This window comes from Coloeus monedula, assembly GCF_965178545.1.
Source record: "Coloeus monedula genome assembly, chromosome: 20".
Taxonomy (NCBI): domain Eukaryota; kingdom Metazoa; phylum Chordata; class Aves; order Passeriformes; family Corvidae; genus Coloeus; species Coloeus monedula.
The window spans coordinates 8,207,749-8,235,610 of NC_138800.1; the positions used below are offsets into that span (position 1 = coordinate 8,207,749).

The 27,862-nt window shown below is 55.0% G+C and overlaps 1 protein-coding gene across 1 annotated transcript; it reads left to right on the top strand.

The window, feature by feature from the left end:
* On the top strand, window positions 1-26,779 carry DOC2B (double C2 domain beta; the record flags this gene model as incomplete). Its single annotated transcript, XM_082294412.1, has 9 exons — window positions 1-334; window positions 10,138-10,217; window positions 15,371-15,445; window positions 17,586-17,695; window positions 23,856-23,982; window positions 24,189-24,346; window positions 25,655-25,736; window positions 25,928-26,024; window positions 26,643-26,779. 9 exons carry the CDS (start codon window positions 1-3, stop codon window positions 26,777-26,779), a joined length of 1,200 nt encoding a protein of 399 aa, XP_082150538.1.
* Window positions 26,780-27,862: the final 1,083 nt, after the last annotated feature.

The following is a 27,862-nucleotide window of genomic DNA, read 5'->3' on the forward strand; positions in this document are numbered from 1 at the left end:
ATGACACTCCGAAAAGGAGAGAAAATGACCATAAGTATCCAGGAGCACATGGCCATTGACGTCTGCCCCGGCCCCATCAAACCCATCAAGCAGATCTCCGACTACTTCCCCCGCTTCCCCCGCGGGCTCCCCGCCGCCGTCGGCCGCAGCAGCAGCGCCCTGCGCCCCGCGGTCAGCCAGCCCTCGGTCAGCCCCGCCGAGGCGCCCCGGGAGGATGATGAGGATGTGGACCAGCTCTTTGGAGCCTACGGAACGACGCCCGCAGAGCAGCCGGCCAAGAGCCAAGCGCCCGAGGAGGTGGTGGACCCCGAGGGCTACGAGTCCGACGACTGCAGTAAGTTCCTAAGTTTCCATGGGAGTTTGCTGGGTGCTGAGGGCAAGGGTGGGTGTTAGGGCTGGTTGCCCATCCTGTTGCACCCTTCCAGTCATGCTGGCCGTCCCTGGGATCACACTGCAGCAGTAAGAAGCCCCCAGGTTTAGCCGGGGAGGCTCTCCCTGCGCTGCTCCGGGGTGGAACGGGGGCCCTGGGAGTGTCCGTGCCGCAGCCAGGCTGGCTGCTGAACCCGAAGTAGGGAAGTCTCCTAAGAGCCACCAGTTGCTGTTGTGGTTGGTGCACTTCTCTGCCTCGTCCCTGCTCGTCTCCGTGCCTCCAAGGGCTGCCAGCTGGGCTCAGACCCCTTTAATCCGGCTCGGTGGTGCAGGCTGCTCCAGCCACCCTGCTGATGAGCTGGCGATCTGCTCCAGCATCGCCCGGCTCCACATCGGGGAGATTTGTCGGGAATCACATCCTTCCGGGCGATCTCTGCCCTCTCCCTCGGCAAACTCTGGCGTGTCATCTCCCCATTCCTGCAGAACTCTGCAGGAGACCAAGGGAGCCTTTGGAGCAGAAGCCTTTGGTTCTGGAGGATGCAGGTGTTTGCAGCAAGGGTTAACCCCTCCCCACCCAAAACGTCCTTCCCACCCGGCGCCGTGGAGCTGCAAGGCAGCTGCTGCCTGGCTCTGCCAGGCCACCGGGATAACACGATTTCCCTTGGAGTTAGAGAAACCCCAAGGGCTCGGTTCAGCCCAGCCTCCGGGGGCCGGATCCTGCGAGGGGCTGAGCACAAAGTTTGGAGCCGGGAGATGCCGAGGAAGGGAGTGGGTGCTGCTGGGCGCTGCTGCGTGCTCGTCCTGGGGGAAGGGGAGGCTGAGCTGTTTACGGCCCAGCGCCGGGCAGGCGGTGGCTTTCCCTTCGCACAATGTCACAGCCCTGCCTCGGCATCGCTGCCTCGCTGCCGGCCACTGGGCTGCTGCCATTGATTCCACAGCCCGGAGTGTGGCCCCAAGGAGGGCTCCCCGAAGGGCTCTGCTGCTGCAGGGTTGGCACGGCTCTCCCTGTGTCCCCGAACGGGCACAGCCCCGGGAGAGGCTGGGTGCCAGCCCCGAACTGCCACAGCCTCTGTCCCCACGCCGGTGTCGGGGTCACGCTCTCCGTGGAGAGGCGACAGCTCTGGCACTGCCGGGGAGAACATCTCTGCTAAGCCGTGTTTGTCCCAGCCGGGCAGTTAACGGGGACTTTAACCGGCTTTGGGTCATTTGCTGCTCTAATTATCCCATCGTCTTGGCTCACCCTGGAAGTAGAAACGGGAGCAGCTGGGCTGCAGGCCCAGGGGGGTGTGTGGGAGCCAAAGCACCCGGGGCCCCAGAGTGCAGCGTTTCTCTGGGTGACTCACATGGAAATTGCCCAGGGCGCTGCATTCTGCATTTATCCTTCAGCGATGCTGGATCCTGGATGCAGGATGCTGGAAGCAGCTTGGCTCCGTGCCAGGGCCGGCGGGTGTTTCTCTCACCCTGGCTGGTGCTAGGAAGTGTTTCTTGCAGCGTAACAGGTGTCAGGAAAACTGCTGAGGCTGTTTTGCCAGAGGTGCTGGGGTTTCGGCTGGCAAAGGCACAGCGGTGCCAGGAGCAGAGCGGGGAGGTGGCAATGCTGGTGTCACATTTCTGGGGACAGTGCGGGATAGCCCAGACACCCTGAGGACACTGGCTGGCATGAATGTGCAGGATGAGACTGTCACTCCCCCATGTTTAGCAGCCGAGTTGTAAATCCAGGCAAGAGCTCCCTGCACCCATTCCGCAGCCCGGGAGCAGGGAAGGGATCTGTGCAGCGTGACTCGAGCCATCAGCTACTCTGGGGAATGTCGTGGAGCTCCCCCACACCTCTGGAGGGTGATTCAGGGCAGCTGCATTAATCACCTGCATTAAATTTCCCCTGGAGAACCTGTCTGTGCCTGTATGCCAGGACAGCGCTGGGGTTTTGGTGGTGCCAGTCCCCTTGGGTGGCACGTGGGGTTCAGGGAGGTCAGGAGGTCCCCGGGGATGGTGGTGTCGGAGCCCAGGTGCAGCACCCACAAATCGAGGTTTTGCCAGGCACATCTTGCCTCATTCCTCAGAGATGCTCCCAGCCCCAGAGAGGCGCAGGGAGAGGGATTTTGCCGTGGCAGGATCCATCGGGAGGAGGAGGATGAAGATGGAACGGCTCCCTCCTCTTTGTCCCACCTGCCTGCGGGTTTCCCTCCTCCAAAGCCAAGGCGATGCTGCCGCTGGCTGGGTGGGAGGAGGAGAGCTGCCCCTGCCTGGAGAAATGCAGCAATTGTCTGGGTTTCCCCAAGCTCCTTCCTGCCTGGAGTTACTGTTCCAGCCTGGGGGTTCTTGGGTTTTTCCAGCAGGACTGAAGATGCCATCCCAGCCCGAACTCCAGAACCCTGTCAGGGCTGTGGGGAGTGGGTGGGCTAGGTCCTGCCCGGCCCTGCTGCAGCTCACCTGGGCTGGTTGTCTGCACCCTGTTCCTTAATCCTTTGCTGAGTTGTGCTCCAGACCCCACCAGCAAACCTTGGAGTGTCTGTGGAGTCAGTGGGAACTGCCTTCTCCCCAGGATCGGGAGTGTCTGCTCCCATCCAAGCAGGGCGGCCTGACCCAGAGATTCGGCATCTTCAGAGAGCAGGGATGTGGCAGGGGGAATGCGAGCATGGAATTGGTGCTTTGGAAAACTGAGAATCCCCAGGCTGCAGGAGGTGGGTGGAATCCTTCCAGAGCTGGGCAGGGGCCTGGCTGAGGTGGGAGGACAGGTGGGGCCAGCCATGGGAGGTGGCTGCAGAGGCTCAGCTTTGTGGCTCTGGGCACCTCTCCAGCCGCCTGTTGAATGCAGCGAGAGGCAGGGAACAGGCAGGGCCAGGGAACCAACACAGCATATAATGAGTGGAGACATCTGGGCTGGCTCTGGGATCACTGGGAATTGCATGGAGCCAGCTCTTCCCATCAGACCTGCCAGCAGTGCTGCTGTGAGGATTTGCAGGGTTGCGGTGGGCACCTGCTGTCATTCCCTGGGAGAGGGAATCATCACAGGACTCTTCCTGCAGCGGGTTTGTCCCCAGCAGCACTGCTGAGGAGGTGGAAGGAATGAGGCAGGAGCAGTGGGAAATGTGTATTTGGTGTAGAAGAGTGGTTTGGTGCTGTTGGACCAGCGTCTGCTGTGAGCTGAGAGGACCGGGCAGGAGGCTGGGAAGGGGGGATTTGCTCCTGCTGCCTCGGGACATGTGGCTGTCACCTCATCTTTGGTTCCCCTGGCTGGTGCCCTGTGACAGCAGCAGGTCCCTGGGGTCCCCAGCCACCAGGGATGCTTCCAGTGCACCCAATCAGGCAGCACAGTGCCAGGGAAACTTGGTTTGCAAGGAAAATAAGCAAATGCCAGCTAGATGGCAATGTGCCACCTGCGAGGAGCTGGCTCTCGTCTCCCATCTCCACCGATTTCACCCAAATGCTGCTACCCCCTCCACTGTCTGCACCTTCCCCTTCATGGCACCAGCAGGAATTTGTACCTGAGGGATTTTTAAAGGTCTCTGGAACCTCTGCACAAGCAGAGGTAGAGACAGTCCCTGTGAGGCAGCACTGCCAGGGCTTCTCTCGCAGGGGACAGCTCTGGAGGGAGCAGCCATCCTCCTTTAACAATCAAGTTTCCAGCCTTTGGAGAAATGCCCCATTCCCTGAGCTGCTGTTTGGCTTTGGAAAGAGGCTCTGGTCACAATGGAATTTCCTCCCTTCCCGAATGTGTTTGGCTCTGGGTTTTCAGGTGCAGAAAGAGCCTGAGAGCTGGGAGCCGGTATCCCTGGAAATGCTGCCCCATCCTGCTCCTGCCAGCACTCTGGGACTGTTCCTAAATGCACAGACCCAGCCAATTCCACGGCATGCCCAGTTTTATTCATGGAAGAGCAGGCTCCTGGTCTCTGGAGCTGCAGCAGCATGAAAACCACTTCTCCAAAGTGCAGCTGAGAGGCCAGTTCTGGTGCGCGGTGGCTCGTGATGCCTGCAGCGCCACACAAGTTATTTAGGAAGACTCTTATTTTGAGCAAAGAAGATAATTAGGCAGGCAAAGCTATCTTGGAGATATTAATTACTGGCTGCTTGAAGACATAAAGAAGAAGGAAGGTCTGAAGGTGTGCAGGGTTTGCAAGTCACCTGGCAGTGCTTTTGGCCAGACAGGGGGAGGCAGAGGAGACGGCGAGGAACGAGCAGGGTATTTACTTCTGAAACGCAGCTCCTTAGCATATGCTGCAACTGCTATTTATAAGCTTTGAATCGTCTTTTCAATCCAGATAAGGCCAAAAGAAGTATTTTTTTCTTGCTCAGGAAACTAAACAAACTCTGATTTCGGCAGAGCACAGCTTTGCCAAGCAGAGCACAGCCCGAGCTGAAGAAATGTGTGCGGGTACAGGGCAGTGTCACACCCAGGTGTCCCAGGGGAGCCTTGGGGCATCCCATGGGGTGTTAACTGCGGTGACTCTGGATCAGCTCCTCTCTGGTTTCCTGTGGGATAGATGGGTATTTGGAATGTGCTGGTGTGGGTGAGCTCTCACTCTTTCCCACTGACTGTCCCAGCAGTGATCCAGGTGCAGCCTGCACATCCTTGGGGACCACCCCAAGGAGCCTTCCTCTTCCCAGGGACTGACCATGGCCAGGGACACCCTGAAGTGCTGGAGAGGAACATGGGGCAGCAGGAGAGGAAAGCACACGAGGCTGAGAAGGGTCTGTCCAGGCATCCCTCCTCCAACATCCACGGAAGGAGCATATGGGCCATGGCCTCTGGCATCTCTGCTAATGAAGGAACCACACAGCTGCTGGATAACGAGGTTCCCTCCTCCCACCAGCCAGCCTGGCTGGCCCTTCACCTTTCCCAGTTTCAGGGTGCAGGAGGAGACATAGAACTGACACCCCTTGCTCCACCACACTTGAGCTCAAGGGGTTCCCAGATCTCTCATCTTTGTATTTAACAGTGAAGGCAGTTTTGGGGGGTTGTTAATTGCAATGCTGTATTTCATTAAAGGAGGAGAGAGGGAGAGATTTGAAGGCCATCTCTAAACTGAAATTGCTGAAAGTCTAATTGCTGCTGACATCAGGGACCATTTAGTGCTGTAAAACATAATTGCATCTCTGAACTGTTCTGAGCAGATAAGTGTTCCTCTGAACACTCCTCCTGGAGAAGACAGAAGAGCTGATGAGCATCCATCAACCAACCTCATGAAGAAGCAGTTCCCTGCTCCAGAGCTTACCAGGGGCTGGTGCCATGTCTCCAAAACGAAGAAATATTCATTGCTGCAGATTTTAAGTGAAAAACCCATGGCCAGGCAGGGAGCAGTTGCAAGAGAGAGAAGTTGTGTTTGTTCCTTGCTCCTGATCCTGTTGAATTCAGCCACATCAGTGGATCTCCTGAGGAGGGAAGGTCTCCTGCCTGTGTGTTGGATCTGGTCCCTGCCGGGGTTTTTTGTGGGACTGGGAATGTCCTGCCCTGCTGGCAGCAACAGATCACAGGCTGCAGGAATTGATGGTGCTGTTTTCCAGGCATAACCCTGAGGGTTTTCCAGACCTCATGGAGCCAGTCCTCCAGCTCTTCCCCATCGTGTGCCACTGGACCTGGTCAGGACACCAGGGAGGCAGGAGCACACACACAGCCACCCACCAAAACGCTCTTCAGCAGCCCTGCTTGGAAGCAGCAGGAGGTAATTTCTGTTCCTCCCGAGGAGTCATTTACCAACATTTTATATGGGGCTGTAAGTGCACAGAATTACTTGCTGCCTTTCAGGACCTTTAAAATTATCTCCATTGCAAGGTAAAATTAAAGCAGTGGAAGAATAGGGACCTATCTTTTATAGTGCATTAAAAAATACCCAGTCTGAAGGTTACTGAACCTGTGCTTTCTGTAAGGGAGAGCTAATCCAGACAATCCCCAGCAGCCTTTTTACTGCTCCACTCTGATCTCCCTGGCACAAAATCCATGAGCAGATTATCTCGGGAGCAGCAATGCTGATAAGCAGGGGGACTTAAGGCTTTTGGACTTCTTTTTAATTAGTTCTATAGCGGGGTTTTTGTGTGCACACCTCAACTTCTCCCGGCGTAGAGCTGTGCTGGGCTTTCTGATGGCAGTCACACCTGCCTTGGGAAGGGAAGGAATGTGCTCCATCATCACTTCCAGGCCTTGCTGAAGCTTTTTCTGTGAGTGTCAGTGGCTCTTCCATGTCTTGGGATGAGAAGTTCTCCCTGGAGCATCCCAGGCTACAGAGAGGGTGGATCTGCCACCCAGGCGCCTGCAAGGGCAGGGGCTGGGGAAGGGAGCAGAGCACAGATTTATCACCATGTTTTGCCTCTCATCCCCCAGGTATAGATAGAAGCTCCTTCAGCCTTGCCTCACCCTGGGAGCTGCTGGAAAATGTCAGCAATAAACAATTCCTGCCGACTCTGGCGGGCTGTGCCGGGCTGCCCACGGGCCCGGCCGAGCCCACGGACACATCTGCTGCTTGTGCTGCCCTCTAATAATTTCCTGACCCCCTGAATTAATCAAAACGCCCAAAAGTCAGTGGGAGAAGAGGCCACCTTCCCATGCAAAAGGGATTTATTTTCCCTTTTAGAGCCTGTGTTAAAAGCCAGGCCCTGCCCAGCACCTTCCCATCAATCTCTCCCAGTTCATGAAGAGGAAAGAGGGTCAGAACCTGCTAATGAGTTCAGCTTTCCTAATGGTTATTTTATCATTGGAGCAGAATAATTGTAATAATAATGATACATCCTGCCTACTGTCTGGAGAGCGCCAAGTTGCCTTTGTAATGCCTGACAAAGGCATTTATTTATATTTTTTATTTGCAGCCTCTGTGATTAGAGGGCAGTGTTCAGAATAGCCCAGTCGAGTTAAATAATCCTGCTAACAGCGCTTTGAGTCTAATTGCTGCCCTTTTCTTTTTTAGGTACTTGCTCCCCTAATTAAGATCACAATCGAGCTGCATCTTGTGTGGCAGCAGGAAAGCAATCAAGAAGGGGGATTGGGTTGCTCTGCAGAGGTTTTGGGCCCAATTCTGCCAGCTGGGGATGCAGGATTCCCACAGCCAGGGCTGGATGTGCCGCTGGGGATTGCAGGAGTGGGAGCAGTGAGACAGTGCTGGTGTGGTGGTGGTGGTGGCTTGCCTGGTCACTGTCTCGGTGTGCTGACCATTCCAGGAGCACAGGGCTAAGGAGAGGCTCCTGAGGGTTCACAGGGTGTTGTTGTGGGGTGCAGGGGTGGCTCCCACCCCTGGTGCAGCCAGAGGTCTCCTGCCACCTCCTCAGCCCCGAGCTGGAGCTCCAGCCTTGTCTCTGCCTTCACGGCTGTGCTGGATCCATCCCTGGCTGTGCATTCCCAGGATGGAACAGAGGCTGTGGGACTGTCACCGTGCCCTTAATGTGTCCCGTGAGTCCTGGGCATCTGCTGGCTCCTGGCTCTGGTGGCAGTGCTCACCTCCAGCTCCCCAGCAGCACCTTGGCTGCCAAACTCCACGTTTTCCCCATCCCGTTTATAATCTCCAACCAGCCACGTTAGCAAATATTGTGCTGATGTTTCCACATCCCTCTGCCCAAAGGCAGACCCTTCCTTGGCAACTGAGACTTACCATCCACCAAAAGAACCCTCTCTGTTTAGAGGGAAACCCCTCCAGGGTGGAGCAGAGCCAGGGCTGGAGCCTGGCACCCCTGTCTGTGCTCTCCCATCGCTGTCAGCTCCGGGAGGAATGGGAACTGCGGGATGTTTGCTCATGCACTACCAGTGCTGGGAGCAGGACCCGAGTCCCCACCTGCAGAACAAGCTCCAGCTGCTGTGCTAAGGTGATTGTAGGTTTTGCCCATCTTGCTGGAGCAGCACTCCCCGCTGCCCTCGCCCCTGGGGCAGGCTGGGGCTTTGTCAGTGTTTCCTGGCCGAACTCTGTTTGCCTGCCAAGCTTTTTAATTCGTTTTATAAATTGCCAAATCCAGCAGGCTGAACCGCGGGCCCCCTCCTGTGATAAAAATAAAATAACAGCTTGAACTCGGAGGGCCGAGCGGTGGGGCTGGCAGGAAGCACTGATTAAAGGGCAGGTGGAAATGATGAGGCTCCGAAACCGGAGGTTTCATCTTCCGCTCTTGAGTGAAAAATGCAGATCTGGGAAGTTTTGCTGGCTTGGTTTGTGGAGCCTCACACTCCTCGCACTGCCATCCTTGAGCTCCCTGTCCCCAGAGGCACTGGGGACACTGCTGCTCCTTCCTCCCTGCGGGATGTGCAGGGGGTTTAGCTGGGAATTGCTCTGGGAGTGCTCATTTGAGCCATACCCAGAGTACGGTACCGCAGGTTTGGCCTCACCCCTCATCTTTGCCTGGCAGGTAAAACCCCACTGATTTGTGACTTACCCAGACCAGGAGCTAATGTGCCATGAAATTGCTCCACAAAGGAGGGGGGGGGTACATTATTCTGGCTGAAACCTCTCTGGGTATTTACTCTGCTATGAACTCAAGATATTTGCTTGGGAGAAATGATTTTTTTTTTTTGCCAGCGGGCAAACCTGTAGCTCCTTTGCCTTTGGGCTGGGAGATCACTGTGAAATTGCAGCAGGAAGGTTTCAGTCCCCTGAATATCCTTAAACTCCGTGGGTGCCTTGCTCCTATTGATGCTGGGGGGGAAAAAAAGCACCTTATTTCCTGCCATAAAGTTTGTCCAACTTCCCCCAAGGCAACAAACCCAGCTTTGATATTAAGCAGAACTGTTCCGGGTTTTATTTTGGATTTTTTTTCACGTTCTGAACGCGGTGGGAGGGTGCAGTTACCTTGGAAACAGTGGTGGGATGCTGTGTGGTGGCAGGGCAGCACTCAGGCAAGCCCCTTTTGGGAAGGTGGGCATGGAAAGGTGGGGGTTTGCTGGGTCCAGAGCCACCCTGGAAGTTCCAGGCTGGTGTCAGGTAAAGCTGAGCCAGGAGAGAGGCTGCTCCATGTCCAGGCTTTGGTGTGCAAATCAGGCCTGGGAGCCTTGGAGAAGGTTAAGCCATGTTTTTGGAAAGCCTGTCTTTTTAAGGCTTTTCCTCTGCTTTGGATTAGTGAGACATGCTCAGACCGTCCAAAGGGAAAGAATTTCTCAAATCAAAAGTACTTTTGCTGCTGAGGCTCCTCTGGTTTTCCCCTGCCCCATCCCTGTGTCCCTTCCTTGGAGATGCTGCCATTCCTGGGTCCTGCAGATGCCATAAAGGAATGCTGCTCTGATTAAAAGCTGTTGGTGTTTTTCATTTTAACCAGAAAAGCATTTCCATCCTCACTGGGTTTAATTTACAGTTTGCAGCCAGATTGGAGCTGGGAAAGGATCCCACTGGTGGCTCATTTGTTTGAAGGTGTCACTATACAAATACACGTTCTGGGAATGCCAGCGGCGCTGGAGGGGAGGATGTGCCAACAGCAGCTCTCGGCTGTGTCCCAGCCATTCCCAAATCTTCCCAGAGGACACCCTTCATCTCCTGGGGGATGGGAAGCTCCTGGCTGCAGTGAGGCTGCTGAGGGATGGGGATAAACCAGGTGAAAGCCCACGGAAGCAAAGCCGGTGCTGGGTGAGCTGTACCAACTCCTCCCTCTCACTCTTCCCCCAGGGCCGTGCCAGCCAACCTGGGAATGGCCACCAGCCTCCCAGCACGAAGCCACGTTTCATAACAGGGCTCCCAGCAGGATGTTTTATGTTTTATAACGTCTGCAGCCTGCTCTTCGGCATCTCCATGCACTCCTTTTGTGCTCAGAGGGAGAGCAGCCCGTGCTTGCTGGGTGCTGCGGGTTAATCACATCTCCTCTCCCTTGCAGCCACGCTGGGGACGCTGGATTTCAGTTTGCTCTACGACCAGGAGAACAACGCTCTCCACTGCACCATCAACAAAGCCAAGGTACGGCTCAGAGCTGGGTGACAGCAAGGACTGGCTGTGCCACAGGAACCCGACCCATGGCTGTGCCAAGCATCCCTGGCTTCCATCGGGGGCTCTGCTCTCTCCGACCGCAGCCACTCCTTTGCCATCCCAGCACCTCTGCCCTCTCCTTCCCCTCCACCCCGGCCTCTCAGGGCGTTCCCAGCAGTCGGGAGCCGGCTGCTCATCCCCCGTGACGAGCTGGGATTGATGCTTTTTAGAGCAGCCCATCCCGATGTTGTTATTTACTTGACGCTGTGACCGGCTGTCGGTTTATAAATGGCTCTTTTAAATGCTGCTAATCACGGCCCCAAAGTGCTGCGCCTCAGCGCCTTTGCCGTCTGCGTGATTGAGGCAATTAGGGGCTTTTTGCACATTTGGGAGCAGAAACAGGGAGCTGAGGGCCTGATTCTGCCTCCGGGCCTGTGGAAGGTGCTGCTGGGTTCCTCTCTGCGTCACCCAGCCTGGTGACCAGAACAACGAGGGCTCCAGGTGGGCTGGGGGGAGAAGACCTCAATCCCTGCGGATCTCGGGAAGAGATGGAGGGTTTTTACAGAAGGCAGGAGAAGAGGCTGTGAACTGAGCCCCAGAGGGTCAGACCACGCTGTTTGCCCTCGGAGGATGCGCCTCTCCCCTCCATGGCAGGTTTGCAGCCCCCACCAAGGTTCTCCATGTCTGGAATACAGTCTGCAGCACCAAAGCTTGGGGATTTTGGGGATGAGCGTGGCAGGATCCGCCCCAGCCCTCCTGGAGCTGCTCCTGGCAAGGGCAGTACCCCCAGCTCCCCGGCAGGACAGCCAGGGCAGGGCTGAGGCAGACAGTGGGCTTTGCTTCCCTCCCTGTCTCCCGTGAATCCGCCGGCAGCCTCTGGGTCAGGCTTCCCTCGGCGCACGCGGGAGCCGTGCCAAGGAGGAGATTTCTAATTGGGTTTGGAGTGGGTGGAAGACAGGGAGGAAGGAGAGCTGTGGGCAGCAACTGATAAATCTCACATCAGCGAGAGCACAGGCAGGGCTGACAAAGGAGAGCCCCGGTCCCTGCCGTGCCCACCCAGCTGATCCCATCCCAGGGGGTGTGGGGGTACCCCGGCATCGCCCCCGCCCGCGGGGAGGGCAGAGCCCCCCTCGCCACCCTGACATTCAAGCTCTCGAGTCCTGTTCATTTCCATTCTGCTCTCATTCTCCCATTTTTCTCTTTTATTTACATTGCCATCTGCTCGCTCTCATTTCATCTCTCGCCTGGGGAAAGCTGCCAAAACTTGACTACAGAAAGGTAAGGGCCAGGACCCCGCTGCCGGCGGCGGAGCCGGAGCTGGCTCCGGGGGTGTTGCAAGCAGAGCTGGAGAGGAGGAGATGGGGGAGAGCCCCAGCAATGCTGGGATGTGATTTACCCTTGGACCAGGTCCTGGGTACCTGTCTCAGCCTCCTGGGAAAACGCCCTCGGGATGTGTCCAACTCCAGCAGCTCCTGGAGCCTCGGTTGCTGCCAGCAGCCGTTCAAACCTGGGCTATTTCAGCCACGTGAGACATGTTTTTCTTCCTCTCTGATAACCCCACACAACCTCCCTCTCTCCCTTTATTTCGCTTCTATTTTTTTTTTTTTAATCCCCAGCACACTCATATCTGCTGCTGTTCCTCACGAGTGCTGTTATCAGCTCCTGGGGAGCAGGACAGAGGGAGCAGCCACCAGCAGCAGGTTCAATCCAACCTGTTGTGCCCCACCACCGATTCCCTGCCCTGCAAACCTCAGCTGCTGGAGGCTGGCATGGTCACTCCGTGTGGGAATTTACCCTGGTGCTGACCCTGGGGACGTGTGAGGGGTTTCTCGGTGCCAGTTCACAGCAGGATCTGCGAGATTCTGGGTGTCACCAGACAGGTGGGAGCAGGCAGGAGAAGACAGGAGCAGGCAGGAACAAGGAGGAACAGGCAGGAGCAGCCAGGAAGAGGCAGGAGCAGCCAGGCTGCCAGCAGCCACCTCGCACTGATGGCTCTCGGCGCTGGCAGCAGCCCCGCCTGTCACACTTCAGGCACGGCTGAACTCAGGTTTTGTAGCTCAGCTCCGATCAATAGGAGGATAAATCAGGGCATTGTAGAAGCTCGTTCCTGGACTGCAGGAGCAGCCAGGCTGGCAGGAGGGCTCTCCCTCTCTGCTGCTGCCGCCCTGCACGAGCCCTGGCATTGTGTGGGCCTCTGCTGTCCAGTGTGGGACAGAGCTGGGATGGGCTGGGTGCCATCCCCACCTAGGAAATGGGGTGGAAAAGGATTTGATGAACGTGCAGGCACCTGGTTTTGTGCCCTGCTATGCCATGGCTTCACTGAGGGTCTCACTTTGTGCTCAGTCCTACGGAGCCCAAGCTGCTACAGGGGATTTACAGGGGCGTGCAGCAGCGCAGACACAGCAGGCTGTGCTAGCCCATAGCTCCAGTGGTCTCCTGCTTTTGGGAGAAAAGTGCCTGGGACAAGCCTCAGGGGGCTGTAGGGCAATGGTGAAGGAGCTCCTCGCCCCAGACAGGCCATGCCAGGCAGCTGCTGCCTGTGGGAGCTTCCAGAGCTGCTCTCCCTGCACCTCTGGCTGGAAAACACCCAGGAGTTTCCACCCCACTGAGCATTTGGCTGCTCCCTCCCTTCCAGCCGAGGCAGTGCTGGAGGTCTGCACTGAGCATTACTTATGGATTGACTCATAAATATTTATCACTGCAGGGAAATTCCTCCAGCTGTCTGGCTCCTTGGGGCTGTCAGGGTGGAAACGCAGATTGCCCCCTTTCAGAATGGGATGCCTCAGCCTGGGAGTTATCCAGGCTGGTTTTTGGGCAGGCAGCTCGTTGTGGGGTGAAGGATGGGATGAATCCATCTCCTGTGATCACTGGACGCCTCTAGCGTGGCATTAATCAGCAACCCGATTAGCCCAACTTGTAATTAAATCCTATTGATTAGCTAAATGTCACTGGCACGGGGAGCAGCTGGCAGAGCCTGGATGAAGGAAGCTGTAGGTCTCCTTAGGATTGTGGCAGAGATTTTGGGGTTGGGTAGAGGAAAAGATGAAATGTAATCTCAGCTCCATAAGTCAGTGCAGCAGCAGGAATTGCTGGAACCAGTTGGATCTGAGGGGAGACCCTGCCTCTGTGCCTTGTCCCTCTCTGCCTCTCATCCCTCTTGGAGAAGCTCCAGGCTGGTGGTCCCTCCACACAGGGGAAGCAACGTGGGCCCTCTTGTGGGAGGGATCATCCCCGCACAGGAGCAGCTTTGCAAAGCAGAGCCCTGTTAAATGCAGCTGTTTGTGCCAAACACGTATCAAGTGACACGGGAGGGAGGTAGACGTGACATTAGGAGCCATTTCCCGGGCTCCTGTCATTCCATCTTCCATAGCACATCTATTAAAAAAGCCTTTAATAGCCTCCTCAGAAGGTAATTTAATTGAGCTGAATTGATGGGTGAATTACAGAGCTGCCTGTCATTCTCCATCCATTTTCCCGGGAATCTGCCTGCTTGGTTCTGATTTCATTTGCTGTGCAGCCCAGGCAGGTTGGGCACCTCTGACCAGGGAGGTTGGGGAGAGCACAAGTGGATTGTGCAGGTGAATCCCTGAGGAGTGGGGACAGTCCAGCCCCTTCCTGCCCTTTCTGCCCATCCTCAGCATCTCCTGGACCAGGGACATCACCCCAGAGGCTGCAGTTAAAGCAGAGCCGTTTCACCTCCATTCACTGCTGATATTTTTATCCTTTGGCTCTGCTGTAGAAGCAAAATCCTCTTTGCTGGGCACCATTTGGCCTCCCTTGCCCCAGGGCAGCGCGTTTGTGTCTGTAGCAAAGCCATTGCTCCAAATCAGAGACACTCCCAAGGTCAGGAGCATCCTGGACCGAGTTGTGCAGCTCAGGGAGGGCCCTGTGGTGCTGTGGGTCAGGCTGGGTGAGTTATTCCCTACCTGGGAAGCATGGAAGTGATTCCCCCAGCATTTCCCTCCTTGGTTTGCCCAAATCCTGGATGATTGCATTCCTTCTGCATACAGCCATTGCACCAGCATTCCATACAAACGCTCCCCTGCCGCTGGATCCCTGGCAGCTGCACACATTCATTATCCAGGCACTCTGCTCATCACAAAAAGGGTGTGAGGACTCTTCAGCATCCCCCAGCCTTGTCTCCGTGCCCAGGCTGGAGCCAGGATTGGATGGGTACCTCTGCAGAGAAACCCTGCTCTGATCCAGGCACAGGATTGCCTTCAGCCAGCCCAGCAGTAATTCCTGCAGGGATCCCACAGCCAGGCTGGAAATAATCCAAGGACTTCCACGATGGAGCCATTCTCATTTCTACTTAGGACTGGTAAAATTTAGGCTCAATTTTTCACGCTCCTGCCCTGCTTCCCTGCCCTGTGGAGGTTTTTTTCCATGCAGCCTGTGCAGGTCTGGCTTTGGGCTGGGTTTGTGCATCACCCCTGGATAATTTTCAGGTGGTTTAAAAGAGGACAGAGGCACAGCTTGTGTCCTCCCTCCACCCAAAGCAGGATCAGCTGCAGGGCATCAGTATAACCAACCTGATCCACGTCATCCTTTAAGGGCTTGTAGAAAATCCATCAGGAATGGCCACAGCCAGTGTTTCCTTGGATTGGTGCTCCTGCAACCCCAGAATTCTCTGCAAACACCACAGCATTTGGCTGGCACCAGCCTCCCACTGGCCTGGAGCCGTTCTTCCTTAATAGCTGGGAGTAGGTAGGTGCTATCACACCCTCTGGGAGCGCTTGGAAGTGGCACCACAACAGCAGAGGTGTGTGTTTGCTCTGAGGCAATTATTAAATGACAGAACCCTGTAATTTCAAAGCTGGGAAATCGCTGTGCTGATTTGCTTCACCCCCAAATTAATCGTGATGAGGGTGGCAGAGTCGGCTGCTGGGAGGGAGGAGTGGATGGTGCCACGTGCAGGTGAGGAGCTTCCCACAGCCCCTCCCGGGATCCACAGGCACCGCTGGAATGCTGAGCCCGGATCCTGCAGAATCCATGCTGCCCTTCTTCCCCAGTCCTGGGGAAAGCACAGTTGCTCCATGGACCAGCGATATCCCAGGGAAACAGGATGGGCTCAGTGAGGCCACCCTGCCTGCCCAGCATGCCAGTGTTATCCTGATTCCTGCTTTTTGCTGTTCCCTCTCCAGGGCCTGAAGCCAATGGACCACAATGGTTTGGCTGATCCTTACGTCAAGCTGCACTTGCTCCCCGGAGCCAGTAAGGTGAGGCACTTTTGCACTTCTTTCTTTCCTGGAGCTGCACTTTTTCCTTGGAAATCAGGCCTGGGAGGAGCTCCTCACCCAGAGCTGCACCAGACCTTGAATCTCTTGAGCAAAAGGTGCTTGCAGAGAGCAGGAAGTAGGAATTGGGGTTGAATCCATCCTCATAGGGATAGAAAATGCCTTTGTGGGAAACCACTGGCTGGCAGCCAGGTGCCAGCCCTGGTTCCTTACCTTGGGAGCAGGAGGTGGGAATGCTTCAATCCAGGAGCCCCCAGGAAGCACCGAGTGAAACAATCTCAGCTGTAAACAAATCAGACCCTTTTAATTTTCTTTTTTTTTTTTGCCCTTATCCTTTTGTATTTAAACCCCCTCAGATCATAATAAAACAGAGTATAAATCATAAGGGAAATATTTCCATCTCCTTGGGTTCAGCACTTGCTGGAGAGAAGAGTAATTAAAGATATTGATGTGTGGTGAGAGCTCGGTGCAAGTGATGGGGACGTGGAATTTAAATGCTCGATGTGTGTGTTAGGAATATTAATTGCACTCTTATTCCACGCAAAAGGAAAGACCTTTTTTTGGGGGGAGGTGTATTTACTTGTTACAGTTCAGCTGGATTAATTCCTAATGTTCAGGGTGGCAGAGGGAGTTTTTCACCGCATCCCGAGTTTCTGCTGGAAACAGAGCCGGGAGCACTTTCATCAGCGATATTATCAGTCATTTCCATGTTTTGCAAAGCCATTGATTAGCATTTCTGCTGGAGCTGGTGGAGACTGGAGAGGTGGGAGGGAAGGGGACGCAGGAGCTGCAGGTTCACAAGCCACGGGGGAATCCTGTCCTCACCCCCTCTGCCTCTGGATTGCCCCGTCCCTGTGCTTTGTTTCCAAACAGCACTGCCCAGATCTGCCCTGGGAGAGGGGAGCAGCCCTGGGGGCATCGTGGATTTGTCCTGGGCTGGATGCTTCTGCACAGCTGTTCCAGCAGCAGCAGGACAGTCCCTGAGTCTCTCAGGTGTTTCTGTCCCAGATTTGGGCTCTCAGGCACCTGGGGGTGTGGGAAGCAGGGCTGGGCTCATGCCCCGTGCAGAGCTGGTTGCTGACACCTGAGTCATTCCAAATGGGAGAAAAAGGCACTTCTGGAGCTCAGCTCCTCTGATCTCACTCGTGTCCCTTCCCAGGGCAGCTTTAGCAGCCGGGTGATGCTCATCATGTCACCCCCTTGGCTAAACCCACTTTCCTTCCCAATCCCTGGAGCCCCAGCCCCAGGATCTGGTACCCACAGGTCTGAGCAGGCCATTGGGGCACTTTCCCTGCTGTCCTTGTCACTCAGGGCTCGTGAATCCAAGGTGGGGAAGGCAGAAGCTTCCCATAAACATCCACAAGACAACTTTGAGGTATTGATGTGCTGAGAGTTTCTTATGCCCAGCAGCAGCTGAGGCAGGGATTGAGTTGTCTGACACCTAATTAAAGGGAAAATTGCTGCTCTGCCAGGCTGTGCCAGGCTGGGAGCCTGCTGGAGAAGCCCAATCTGCAGCCTCAGCCTCTTTCTTCTGCTCTCGCCAGAAGTGAGGAGGGCTCAGGGTTTGAGGAGATCAATGTCCCCTGAGCTGGGGAGTGGCTGTGTGCCAGGATGTCCCATCCACACAGGGGACACAAGCCCTGCTGTCCCCATCCTCCTGCTCAGCAGAGCTGCTGGAAGGAGCTGCTGGTGCTGAAAAAATGCCTGTCAAGGAAGTTGTTTGGAGTCAGGCAGGATCAAGAGCTGTGCTGGGAGCAGGAGTGCAAGCAAACAGCCAGAACAGCAAATTGGCATTTTTTGTTGAATCCAAAAAGGATTTTTTCCCCCTCCCTTGCTTTCTCCTGCTGCTTAAATGAAATCCTGGTCCGTGCTCTGCCAAGGTTCCCACTTTTCTGGCTGTTTCCAGGATGTGGGGTTGGGTTGGGTTGGTTTGGAAATGAGGGAGTTGCTGTGTCCCTGCCCCTCTGGTTTTTGCTGGATTAGGGGTGGATTTGGGTGACAGCACTGGGGCAGAAGAGTGGCAGCACCCATTGCCCCTTCATCTCCAAACTGGGCTTCCTCTCCTGCCCAAACAGCCTCCTGGGGCCCATCCCACTGACCCCCCCTTCCTTTGCTTTTCCAGGCAAACAAGCTGAGAACCAAAACGCTGCGCAACACCCTGAACCCCACCTGGAACGAGACCCTCACCTACTACGGCATCACCGACGAGGACATGATCCGCAAGACCCTGCGGTAGGGCCCGATTCTGGGGGGACACAGGTCCCTTCCCCTCCCTCAGCCCTGTGCCAGCTGTCCCTCCCCATCCCAGTGACAATTTCCCACCGGTTCAGCCCCACAGGAGGGTCCTGGAGCTGCTCAGAGCAGAGCAGGGCAGAGTTATCCCCCAGCAAAGCTGAGAGTTTGTGTGAGTGCCCTGCACACATCCGTCACCCCAGAGCATGATTTACAGGCAGCCTGGGCTGGGATAACCAGTGAGGGGCCTGTTCCTGCTGCATCATTAACTTCAGAGCTCTCTGGCTGGCTCCTGCCTGCAGAGGTGCTGTGGTTTGGGTTTAACCTCTTCATGCCCAGCTCTCACTGGCACACGTTGAGGCTTTGCGGTCGTGTCTCGCTGAGAAAATCTTCTCAGGGAAGTTCTGGGCCCCTTTCAAAGCTGAGCTTTTTGGGAGGAAGCTGGAGGCCTTTGTGAGCTACTGTCCAGCTAAACAAAGAGTGCAGGTCTTTATTTTATTATTTTATTCTGTTGGTTCAGTCTGTGCATTCAACATCTCCTGGCAGCATCTCCCAGGGGCTGAGAGAGGTTGTGTGAGGATGGGGAGGGGCAGGGGCAGAGCTTGGAATGATGCTCTGCAGGGATCTGAGTGTGAAGATTTGCATGTTTTGGCCTCTGTCCCACCTGGATGAGGGCAGGAACTGTGGGCAGCCTCGGCTGCTCCATCACCACACTGATCTGCAACCCTGCTGCAGGCTTTGCTGTAAGATCCGCTCTCAAACAAAGGATTTTGCATCTTTCTCCAAGGACTCAGGGCTTTGCCAGCTCCGTGGCTGGAATCCCACCCTCCTCATTTGCAGGTGCCCTGGGAGTTTGTGATTTTCCCTACACCAAGAGCACAAAGCTGCCTTGTGAGAGGTGCTGCTCGGAGGTGAAGCGGGGCAGAACCCACCTGTTGCCTGCAGTGTGCAGGGAGATGGGAAATTCAGCACCATGGATTATTATTTCACTTGGAAAACGTTAGTCACGCTGCAAGGGCTGCAGGCTGGTGGGGCTGGGAAGCCTTCAGTTTGTTGTTATTATTGGTGGGTATTTTTTCACTCCAGGCTTTGAAGTTTGCAGCCTCCTGAAGCGTGGAAATCGGTTTGTAAGGAGATGTTGGCTGAGTTGTTTGCTGGAAGGCAACAGGGAGCAGGAGGGCTCGACCCCCACTCTTTCAGGGTCCTGGGAGCTGCTTCTCCCTTGGGAAGGGCTGTGATTCTGGAAGCTGTGGGATTGGGGATGCACCAAAATATGTGTGAGGCAAGATTTGCCTTTCTCCCCACAGAAATCCTGTGCTACCCCATCCCATTCCTGCCTGCCAGCCTGGGTGTCATGGAGCTCCTTGTGCCCTCCCCAAAGCTCAAAACTGTTCATGGACCCCTGTACCCCACCTGGGACCCCTCAATCTGCAGGGGAATGTGGCTGGATGGACTTTAAAGATCATCTCATTTGGGCAGGGACACCTTCCACTATCCCAGGCTGCTCTAAACCCTGTCCAGCCTGGCCTTGGACACTGCCAGGGATCCAGGGGCAGCCACAGCTTCTCTGGGCACCCTGTGCCAGGGCCTCCCCACCCTCACACAGAAGGATTCCTTCCCAATATCCCATCTAAACTGACCATCTGTCAGTGTTTTGGTGTGGCTTGAGCTGTTTCTCTTCTATGAGCTGGCCCTTCACTCTCCCAGTGCCGCTTCCTGCAGGACACATCTCCACACATTGTCCTGCCTTGGGTGCTCTGCTTCACCCATCCATCTTCTCCTCCAAATATCTCCTTTTCCATCAGGAAAAGCCAACTTCAAAGCCAAGAGGATGCTGGTTTTCCCTGTGCTAATCAGGAGAGGCTCCTGCCAGGCAGCTGGTGCTACTTGAAAGAGCATTAGTGATGCTTCCCTAGGTCTGGGTGGTGACCATTCCCCAGGAGCCTCCCTGGTGCTGAGCTGGGCAGAGAACTCAATTCCAAAGTCTCTTTAATGTAAAAATAAAGGCAGAGATCAAAGCTGCCGCCAGCCTTCACCTCCCTGCAGCCTGGAGATGTGTCAGGGAAGCTGGAAAAGCACCCAGAACTCTTCCCTGCCCACCTGGTGGGACGTGTCCAGCATGGATTGGCAGGGTGGTGCTGGCATGGGGCACTCTGCCAGCGTCTGCAGCCTTTTTGGAGGGGACAAGTGGCATTTGTCAGAGCAGCTGGAGTAGGGACATCCCGGAGAGCTGGGAATTGGATCCCCTCCTGCCCAAGCCCCCCAGCCCCAACCCAGAAAGGTTCTCCTTCATCCCTGTGTGGCCTTGTCCAAACTGGTGGAGTGACTTTGCTGTCACAAACCCCAGGAGCCATCAGGGTTCTCCTCCCCAAGGCGAAGGAGAGGTGAAGGCGGCACTGGCAAGCAGGATTTTGTTAATGAACCAACCCCCTCAAAAAGCACCAGATATTTGGGATTTCATGGAGCGTGGCAGCTGGGAGGATCTTGAAAGGTCTCATCCATTCATTCAATTAAATATCCCTGAGCGTAGCCCAAGGCTTAGCAGGGATGAAACCACCCACCAGCCTGGGAAAAGGCAGGTTCAGAGCCATGCAGAACACACTGCAGTGCACAGATGGATGGGACTGGGGACAGATTCCCTGCCAGCACTGGGGGGAAATCCCACCCTGGAGCCCCCATTCCCACCTGGACTCCGACCACAGGGTACAATGTCAGGGGGAGGCAGAGAAATGCTGCAGGGGAAACTGGAATAGGCAGAATACAATTGCCTCCATTTAAATAATACATGTAATATGCAATAAATAAATTGCATTCATAATAAATACCCGAGCTGGCCAGATATTGGATACAATTATTCATATCCAGATATATTGGCGAGCTGATGCATTATTCATGGGGTACTCAGCTAGCCCACGAATGCCAGGAATTCTTTGTTTAATCATGTGTTTGACAAACATCATGACTCATTAAATGTATTATTCAGAAAATACTATTCGATCAGGACTAATGAGCGGGGTGCAGCCACTTCAAGGTTTGGGATCCCAAATTGCTTTACTCTGGATGAATGGGGTTTGCTTGGAATTGCAGGTGCACTTGTAATTGTAACTCACTGCTGCTGTGGTTTCTGCACTCAGACTTTGAGGCATTTTGTGATGGAGCCCAGGATGGAATCCTCCTTTTTTTTCTGGACAACTGGACTTTCCCAAGATATTATTTTTGTCTCCTTGCCTTTGTCTCCTGTCCTTAAACCAAACCAGCATCACCTGCTCCTCATGGAGAGCCTCCTGTGTTGCCATAGGGGATCTTGGACACAGGGGATGCATCTCAGGCTCTGCTCTGTGTGGTTTGTGTGGAAAAGGGTCCTTGCTGACCCCCATTTCCCCCTTTTCATGCTGGGAAAGAGGCCGAGGAACTCATGTTAGGGAGCAGAAGCCATGAGTCAGCTGCTGGAGCTGAGCAGTGAGTCAGGACTCTAACCCAGGAGCCCGGGCTGAGTAGGAGGGAGGAGAAGTTTAATGAGCAGTGATTGTTCATTTGCTGCTTAGTTCCCTTCCAAGGTGGTTTTCACAGCCCTTAATGTAAAGATCAGGACCCCACAGTGAGGACATCCAACCCAACACCGGGCTGGAGGGATTGGGATTAATAAGGAGAGATGAGAAAGGGGTGATGCTCCAGTTACAGGCCGGGGATGGAAGGTGAATGAGGCTGCCAGAGGCATCTCGTGCTGCTTGTCATGGGGCTGATTTTCTAACCCAAGGCATAAAAATTCCATCACATCGATTTCTTGTAATAAAATCCAAGCTGCTGTGATTGCATTATGCCTTTTCCCAAAGGGAGGGTTGGGGCTGGAGCTTCCTGCTCCTCTCACTCAAAGCTCGCTGCCTTCACTGAAGGGCCAGGGCACTGCAGAGCTGGAAATCCCATTCCAGTGGGGATGAACTGCAGCTAGGAAGAGGAACTGGGACTGGGGGCTGAGCCTGAGGCACTGGGAGAGCTGACACAAAACCCTCTCTGGGCGTCACACACAGATGGGCACAAAATGTGGGGACCCACCTGAGAGGTGACCAGAGGTGCCACAGGGACAACGGGGCTGGGAGAGACCTGGAGATGTCTCCAGCTCCATTGTGCTGCTCAGGGCAGTTCCCAGGTCCTGCAGATGTGCCAAAAACTACTTCCTAAGGGACTTCCCATGTCCCTGAGCGCACTGAAACGGGGCCCAGTGGGCTCTCTCCCAGTGTGACACTGGAGATGCTTCCCCTACCACCACCACTGGAGTTTTCCATGTTTCTTTCCTGGGCTCTTGCCCATCCTGAGGCTCCTGAGTCTTCACAGCAAGCAGGACATTGTGTTTGGGATCTTGCTGCACTTCTGGGGTGTATCTGGACATTGTCAGCAGAACCCTTACTCACATTTTTGAGAGTTAAACCATCCCAAATCCTGTCTCCCTGAGTGCCCAGGAGCCAGCACCACTCCACAACTGCTGGGTGTACACAGAGATGCCGGGCTGCCAGCTCCCTGTGAGGCCATGTCCCCTCCTGTCCCTCCCCATCTCTGCCCAGATGGGTTTCCATGTGCCCGGCAAGTTGACTCTGGAGCTGCTGTTTCTCCTTTGTAGGTTTTGTTCTTTACAAGAAAGACAAGAGGAAATGGGGAATATCGTGCCTGCATTTGAGATTCTCTTTGAGGATTTTACCATGGTGGTGGGGTGTTTTTTTTGTGGGTATCTATAGTAACGCTGCATCCAGCCACAGTTTTCTGGAGAGCAGCATTCCCTGTTTTCCTACTCGATTTTTTTTTCCCAAATCCCTTTCCTCTGCTGCTCCCCAGCCTTGATGATCCTTGTCCCGTGGCTTCCTTGCTTCCTTGTTACTCGTTTGTGAGCGTGAGGGTGATCAAACCATCCTTGGATAAGCCACTAAACCATCCACAGATAACCCATCCATGGATAAACCGTGCAGATGCTGAGCAGGCCAAAGATGTGGTGTGCAATTCGTTGCTCTCAGGTGGGATCACAGGGCATTATTTATCTTGAATTGCTTTTCCCCCTTCCCCCAGTGGTCCCTGGGGACAGAGGTGCCACCCATAGGAGGTGGAAACCAAAGGGAGTGGGTGAAAGAGGAAACAATCAGGTACCAAAAGGATGAGAAGACTCTGTAAGAGCATTTTTTTAAAAAGAAGAAAGGATGTAAGGGCAGGGAAAGGAAATGCCTTCATGGGCAGGGAGCCCAGCCAGTCCCTGCATGGCTCCAAAGGAGATGCAGGATGCTCCCTTTGGAGGGGGGTGGGGTGGCTTTCCCCATCACCAGCACTGCTGGGGAACAGCTGCTCCCTCAAGGGACCCTTCTGGCCCTCTCTGGGATTTCGGGAGCTGCAAGCAGAGGCTCTCTACAAGCACTAACTTTGCTCTTCTGTCGTCTCTCCTGACGCCCAGAGCGGGCTGGGAAGCAGCAGAGGAATGACTCATTAGCTGCCAGCTCAGGGAAAGGCATTTATAGCTTTTTCATGGAAAACAGCCTCGGCTCAGCACCACGTCACTGCCCTCGGACGCAGCTGCCGTCACTGAGACCCCAGCGGGGCTGGGAGAGCCTCACCTGGCCGGGGTGTGATGCTTTCCATGGGCTGGGTGTGGAAATCACTGCTGGCATTGTGGGTTTGCTGGGACAGGAGGTGGCAGACCCGCTCTGTGTCCCAGCCAGGTCACTCTCGGAGCTGCCACGCTCCGTGCAGTGCCTGAGCCCCTCGGGAAGGAGCTGTGTGGGAAGCAGGCTTCTCCTGGCCATGCTATCCAAGGGAGGCTTGAGGGAGAGCCTGCATGGCAGGGCAAAATGCAGCTCCAGCAACTCCGAATAATTTTGCTTTAGTCACTGATGACTTCGATGTTTTAATGGAGGAGTCATTAGGATGGTTGAGGCTCCAGTTCAGTTTTCTGACAGTGCCTGGGCTGGGATGGGAGTTTAGACCAGGGACTCACACCAAGAGCTGCCCTGGCTGGCCGTGCCAGCAGCTAGATGCATTCCAGCTGCATTCCAGCTTTTTCCAGCTGCCTGCAGAGGAGGTGCCCTGTCCATGGCCTGGGGAAGGGTGACCTCAGCTCTTCCCTCACTGGGGGGACCTGCAGTGCAGGGGGGCAGCCCCTCCCCTCAGCCCGTGCCCATTGCAGGATCTCGGTGTGTGACGAGGACAAGTTCCGCCACAACGAGTTCATCGGGGAGACGCGCATCCCGCTGAAGAAACTGAAGCCCAACCAGACCAAAAACTTCAACATCTGCCTGGAGAAGCAGCTGCCAGTGAGTGAAGGGGGTTCAGAGCCTCACCCCACCATGGAATCACAGATACAGCAGCTTCTCCTGTGGCATGTGGGAACATGGAGCTGTTTGGCCCCTCAAACACCATGAGGGACGGGGAGGGGGGAAGAGCATCCCTTGGCTGGGGAGGTGTCTGGCTGTGGCTGTATCCCAGTACAGCCCCCAGACTGGGTGCATTCCCTCCTCAGATAGATAAAACAGAGGACAAGTCGCTGGAGGAGCGTGGCAGGATCCTCATCTCGCTCAAGTACAGCTCACAGAAGCAGGGCCTGCAGGTGGGCATCATGCGCTGCGCCCACCTGGCCGCCATGGATGCCAATGGCTACTCCGACCCCTACGTCAAAATGTGAGTGTGACAAATGTGAGTGTGACCCACGGCCACCCTGCTGTCCTCTCCCTGCTGTCCCCTCCCGCCTCTGCCCGGAGCAGGAATTAATTGCTCTCATTAGGAGATGCAAATGAGGCCGTCACGGCAGCAGCTTGCCTCCGCCTGGAGCGTCATTCCCTGGCACTTATTTTGGCAGAGCTTCCAGGTGAGGTGGGCGCAGGGCTTGGTGGCGTGGGGCTGTCCCTGCTGGTTTGGCCCTGACTCACCACAGCTCCTGGCTTTTGGGGGGATGGCATTTTTCAAATTCTCTGCAAAGAAAAGGTGGCCATGGCAAGGAAAGACCCTGTGCCTGTCCTGCCTCCCTGTCCCCACTGTGCTGACTCGAACTTGGGCACTTTCAGGGATATATTTGCTAAGGCAGAATTACTGGGATAAACCACACCTGGGAGACCAGGAATGGAGTTCAGCAGCAGCACACTTTCACCTTCTTATTGAATTGTTTTTTAGGGGTAGAGGTGTTTGTATAAAAAATCCCTTCTTGCTTTTTTAGATGCCCATGGGAGGCTCAGTCCCTGAGCAACACAATTCCCATCACACCCAGCCAGTTTTGGGCGTCCCCTCTGCCATCCACTGGAGATTGCATCTGCAGGGCTGGAATCAGAGCAGATAAAAAAGTGATGCTACTCAGTACAAGCCCTAATTTTTAAATTATGAGCAAGATGTGGAACGTGTAGCAAGGAAGCAGAACCAATGTTTAAAGGCACAGCACCAGCACAAACCCACAATGGACTGACTTTGGCCTGGCCCACGTTTTGGCTCCCCTCTCTTCCTGGTGACACTTTAATCTCCTTTGCTGTCCAGCTCTGGTGCTGTACTGCAGAATACCTGGAGGGAACAGCTCAAAGCTGCTCCCTCCTGCTCCCTTTTCCACACTGATGTGGTTCCTGTCTCCTGGAGAGGCTCTGGATGAGCAGGCCGGTCACACACTCCTGAGTGTGGACTGGTCCTGGGCTGGGAGTGATGGATTTGGGGAGCATGTGTGCAGTGCCAGTGTCCCCTAGGGACTGGAGATGGGATAATTGGTGCTCTCTGATTGCAGACAGCAGCTGGCTCGGTTCTAAGGTGGGGAAATGCTGCCTCCTCCCAGCCATCCCCAGCATTTTGACAGGGGAGAGCAGGGGAGGAGGATCTGGAGGTTCAGGGGGCTCAGCCGCCCACCTCACCCTGGCTCTGCTCAGGAGCTGGTCCTGCAGCCACAGATGTCCCCACCCGTGGCCTCCTGCCCTCCTCACTGGGACTCATTGGGCTGCTTTGGTCTCATTGCAGTTACTTGAAACCAGATGAGGACAAGAAATCCAAGCACAAGACAGCAGTGAAGAAGAAAACGCTGAACCCCGAGTTCAATGAGGTGGGTTTGGGGTGGGTGTGGCTCTCACCAAGGGGCTTTTCTCAGCCTCAGACTTAAAAGATAAAGAAACCCCACTTTAGTCACCATGTGAGGGATTGGGGTTAGGATCCCCATGGGCAGCAAAGCCTGAGGAGGAGGATGGACAGCCCCAGCCCCTGTTTCATCCTGACTCTGCCTCTGCTCCCCCACAGGAGTTTTTCTATGAGATCAAGCACGGTGACCTGGCAAAGAAGACCTTGGAAGTCACCGTATGGGACTATGATATCGGGAAATCAAATGATTTCATAGGTGAGTGGCACACTCCAGAGGGTGTCCTTGGCCTCTTCTTTATTTATCTTCACTGTCTGTGCCTCCTATTTTTCCTGCACTCCTCCAGCCTCCCGGTTTGTTCTCCATCCCCACATTCATTCTCACTGGGTTTTGTTTCTGCTTTTATCCCTCTCCTGCACCTGAGCCTCTCAAGGAGCATCCAAGCAGGGAGAAAATGTGTCTGCCTCTCCCCTTCTGTTTTCAGATGTTTTCCTCTGAGTAAAAAACATCTTTAACAGGGAGGTTTCATTTATCTCTGTTGGATGTCCTGGCTTGTTGTGATTTTGTTGCTGGGCACTGTGATTTATCACTAACAAGTGCCCGGTACCTCTGACAGCTGCTGTGATTGCAGTGAGCCCTTGGCACAAGGGACAGGGCACTGCCTGGGACAGGGGCACTGCCTGGGACAGGTCCCAGATCACAGCCATGAGGGGGTGGCGAGGATGGGCTCTATTTCACATCAGGTTGGATGCTGTGAGGATGCTGAATCACCCGGCTCCCTCCAGCATCCCCTGGCATCCCTCGGCATCTCTCAGCATCCCTTGCAGGGCTGATGCTCCCCCCCCCACCTCTCCCTCTCTCTGTCTCTCTCCCAAGGCGGAGTCGTGTTAGGAATTAATGCCAAAGGGGAGCGGCTGAAGCACTGGTTCGACTGCCTGAAGAACAAGGACAAGAAAATCGAGCGCTGGCACACGCTGACCAACGAGCTGCCAGGCGCCATCCTCAGCGACTGAGCCCCGCGGGGCCGCAGCTCCACAGCCTTTGGACTCCTCCCAGCTTTGGCTAACGGGGGATCCCGGGACAGCCAGGAGAGGACACCCCACAGCAGGGCCTGGCTGCAGGGAAGCCCTTCCCAGGGGAGAAGGCACAGGTGGTTTGCTCCAGCGGCCGCTCCCGGCTCCCAAGGCTTTTCCAAAATGCCTCTTTGCGCCCTGCCACACTCACAGCCCCACTCTCGAGCATGCACGTGCACACACACACACAAACACACACAGGTGTGCACCCCTGCATGCACTGCAGTCTGGCTCCTCTCCCAAATCCTGGCTCTACTCAGTTACCTTCTCGCTGCCTTGCAAGTCAGTGGCAACAATGAATGCGTCCGTCTGCGTCCGTGTGTCCGGCATCGGCAAAAGGCGTCCCTAAAAACACACAAAACCCAGAACTGTCTCCTCAAGGCAGCTTGTGCCATATCTCTGGTGGTTTGTCAGTCTCTGTGGTTTGGCCCTAAACAATCTTTTATGCATTTAAAGCTCCTCCGTTGGAATGATCGTGTCCCTGATAAACCTGGAAGGAGTGTTTGCTTTCCTTCCAGGAATGTTGTGCTCATCCTCTCCAGTAACTCATGGGAAGTCAGCAGAGCTGTGCAGACCATGGCTTTCCTCCTGGGATCGGGCAGCCTCACGTTTGGGAGGCAAAATAAAAAGCTCAGTGGAGCAGCCTGGCTGTTCCTGCTTCCCAGGATCAGCAGCAGCCGCTCTCCTAATGAAACCATGCCATGCAGCAGCACGGCTGTTTTTCCAGCAAAGCCAGCCTTCAGGCTGAAATTGTGTCATTTTTCCCTTTTTCATCCCTTTCCAATTCATCCCTTAAATAATGAAGATGCTGAGCCTCGGGGCTGAGCTGGGGTTGTGTTTGTGGTTCGGCACGGCCATGAGGTTGATCCGTTTTCTGCCTCAGACAGCATCCAAATCAAATAAATTTCTGTGTATGGCACAGTAATATTAATATGGCACACTAATAATATATTAATATCATCATAATAATCCCAGATATCATCCTCTGTGATCCACCTTGGCTGGTCTCTTCATCCTCATGCC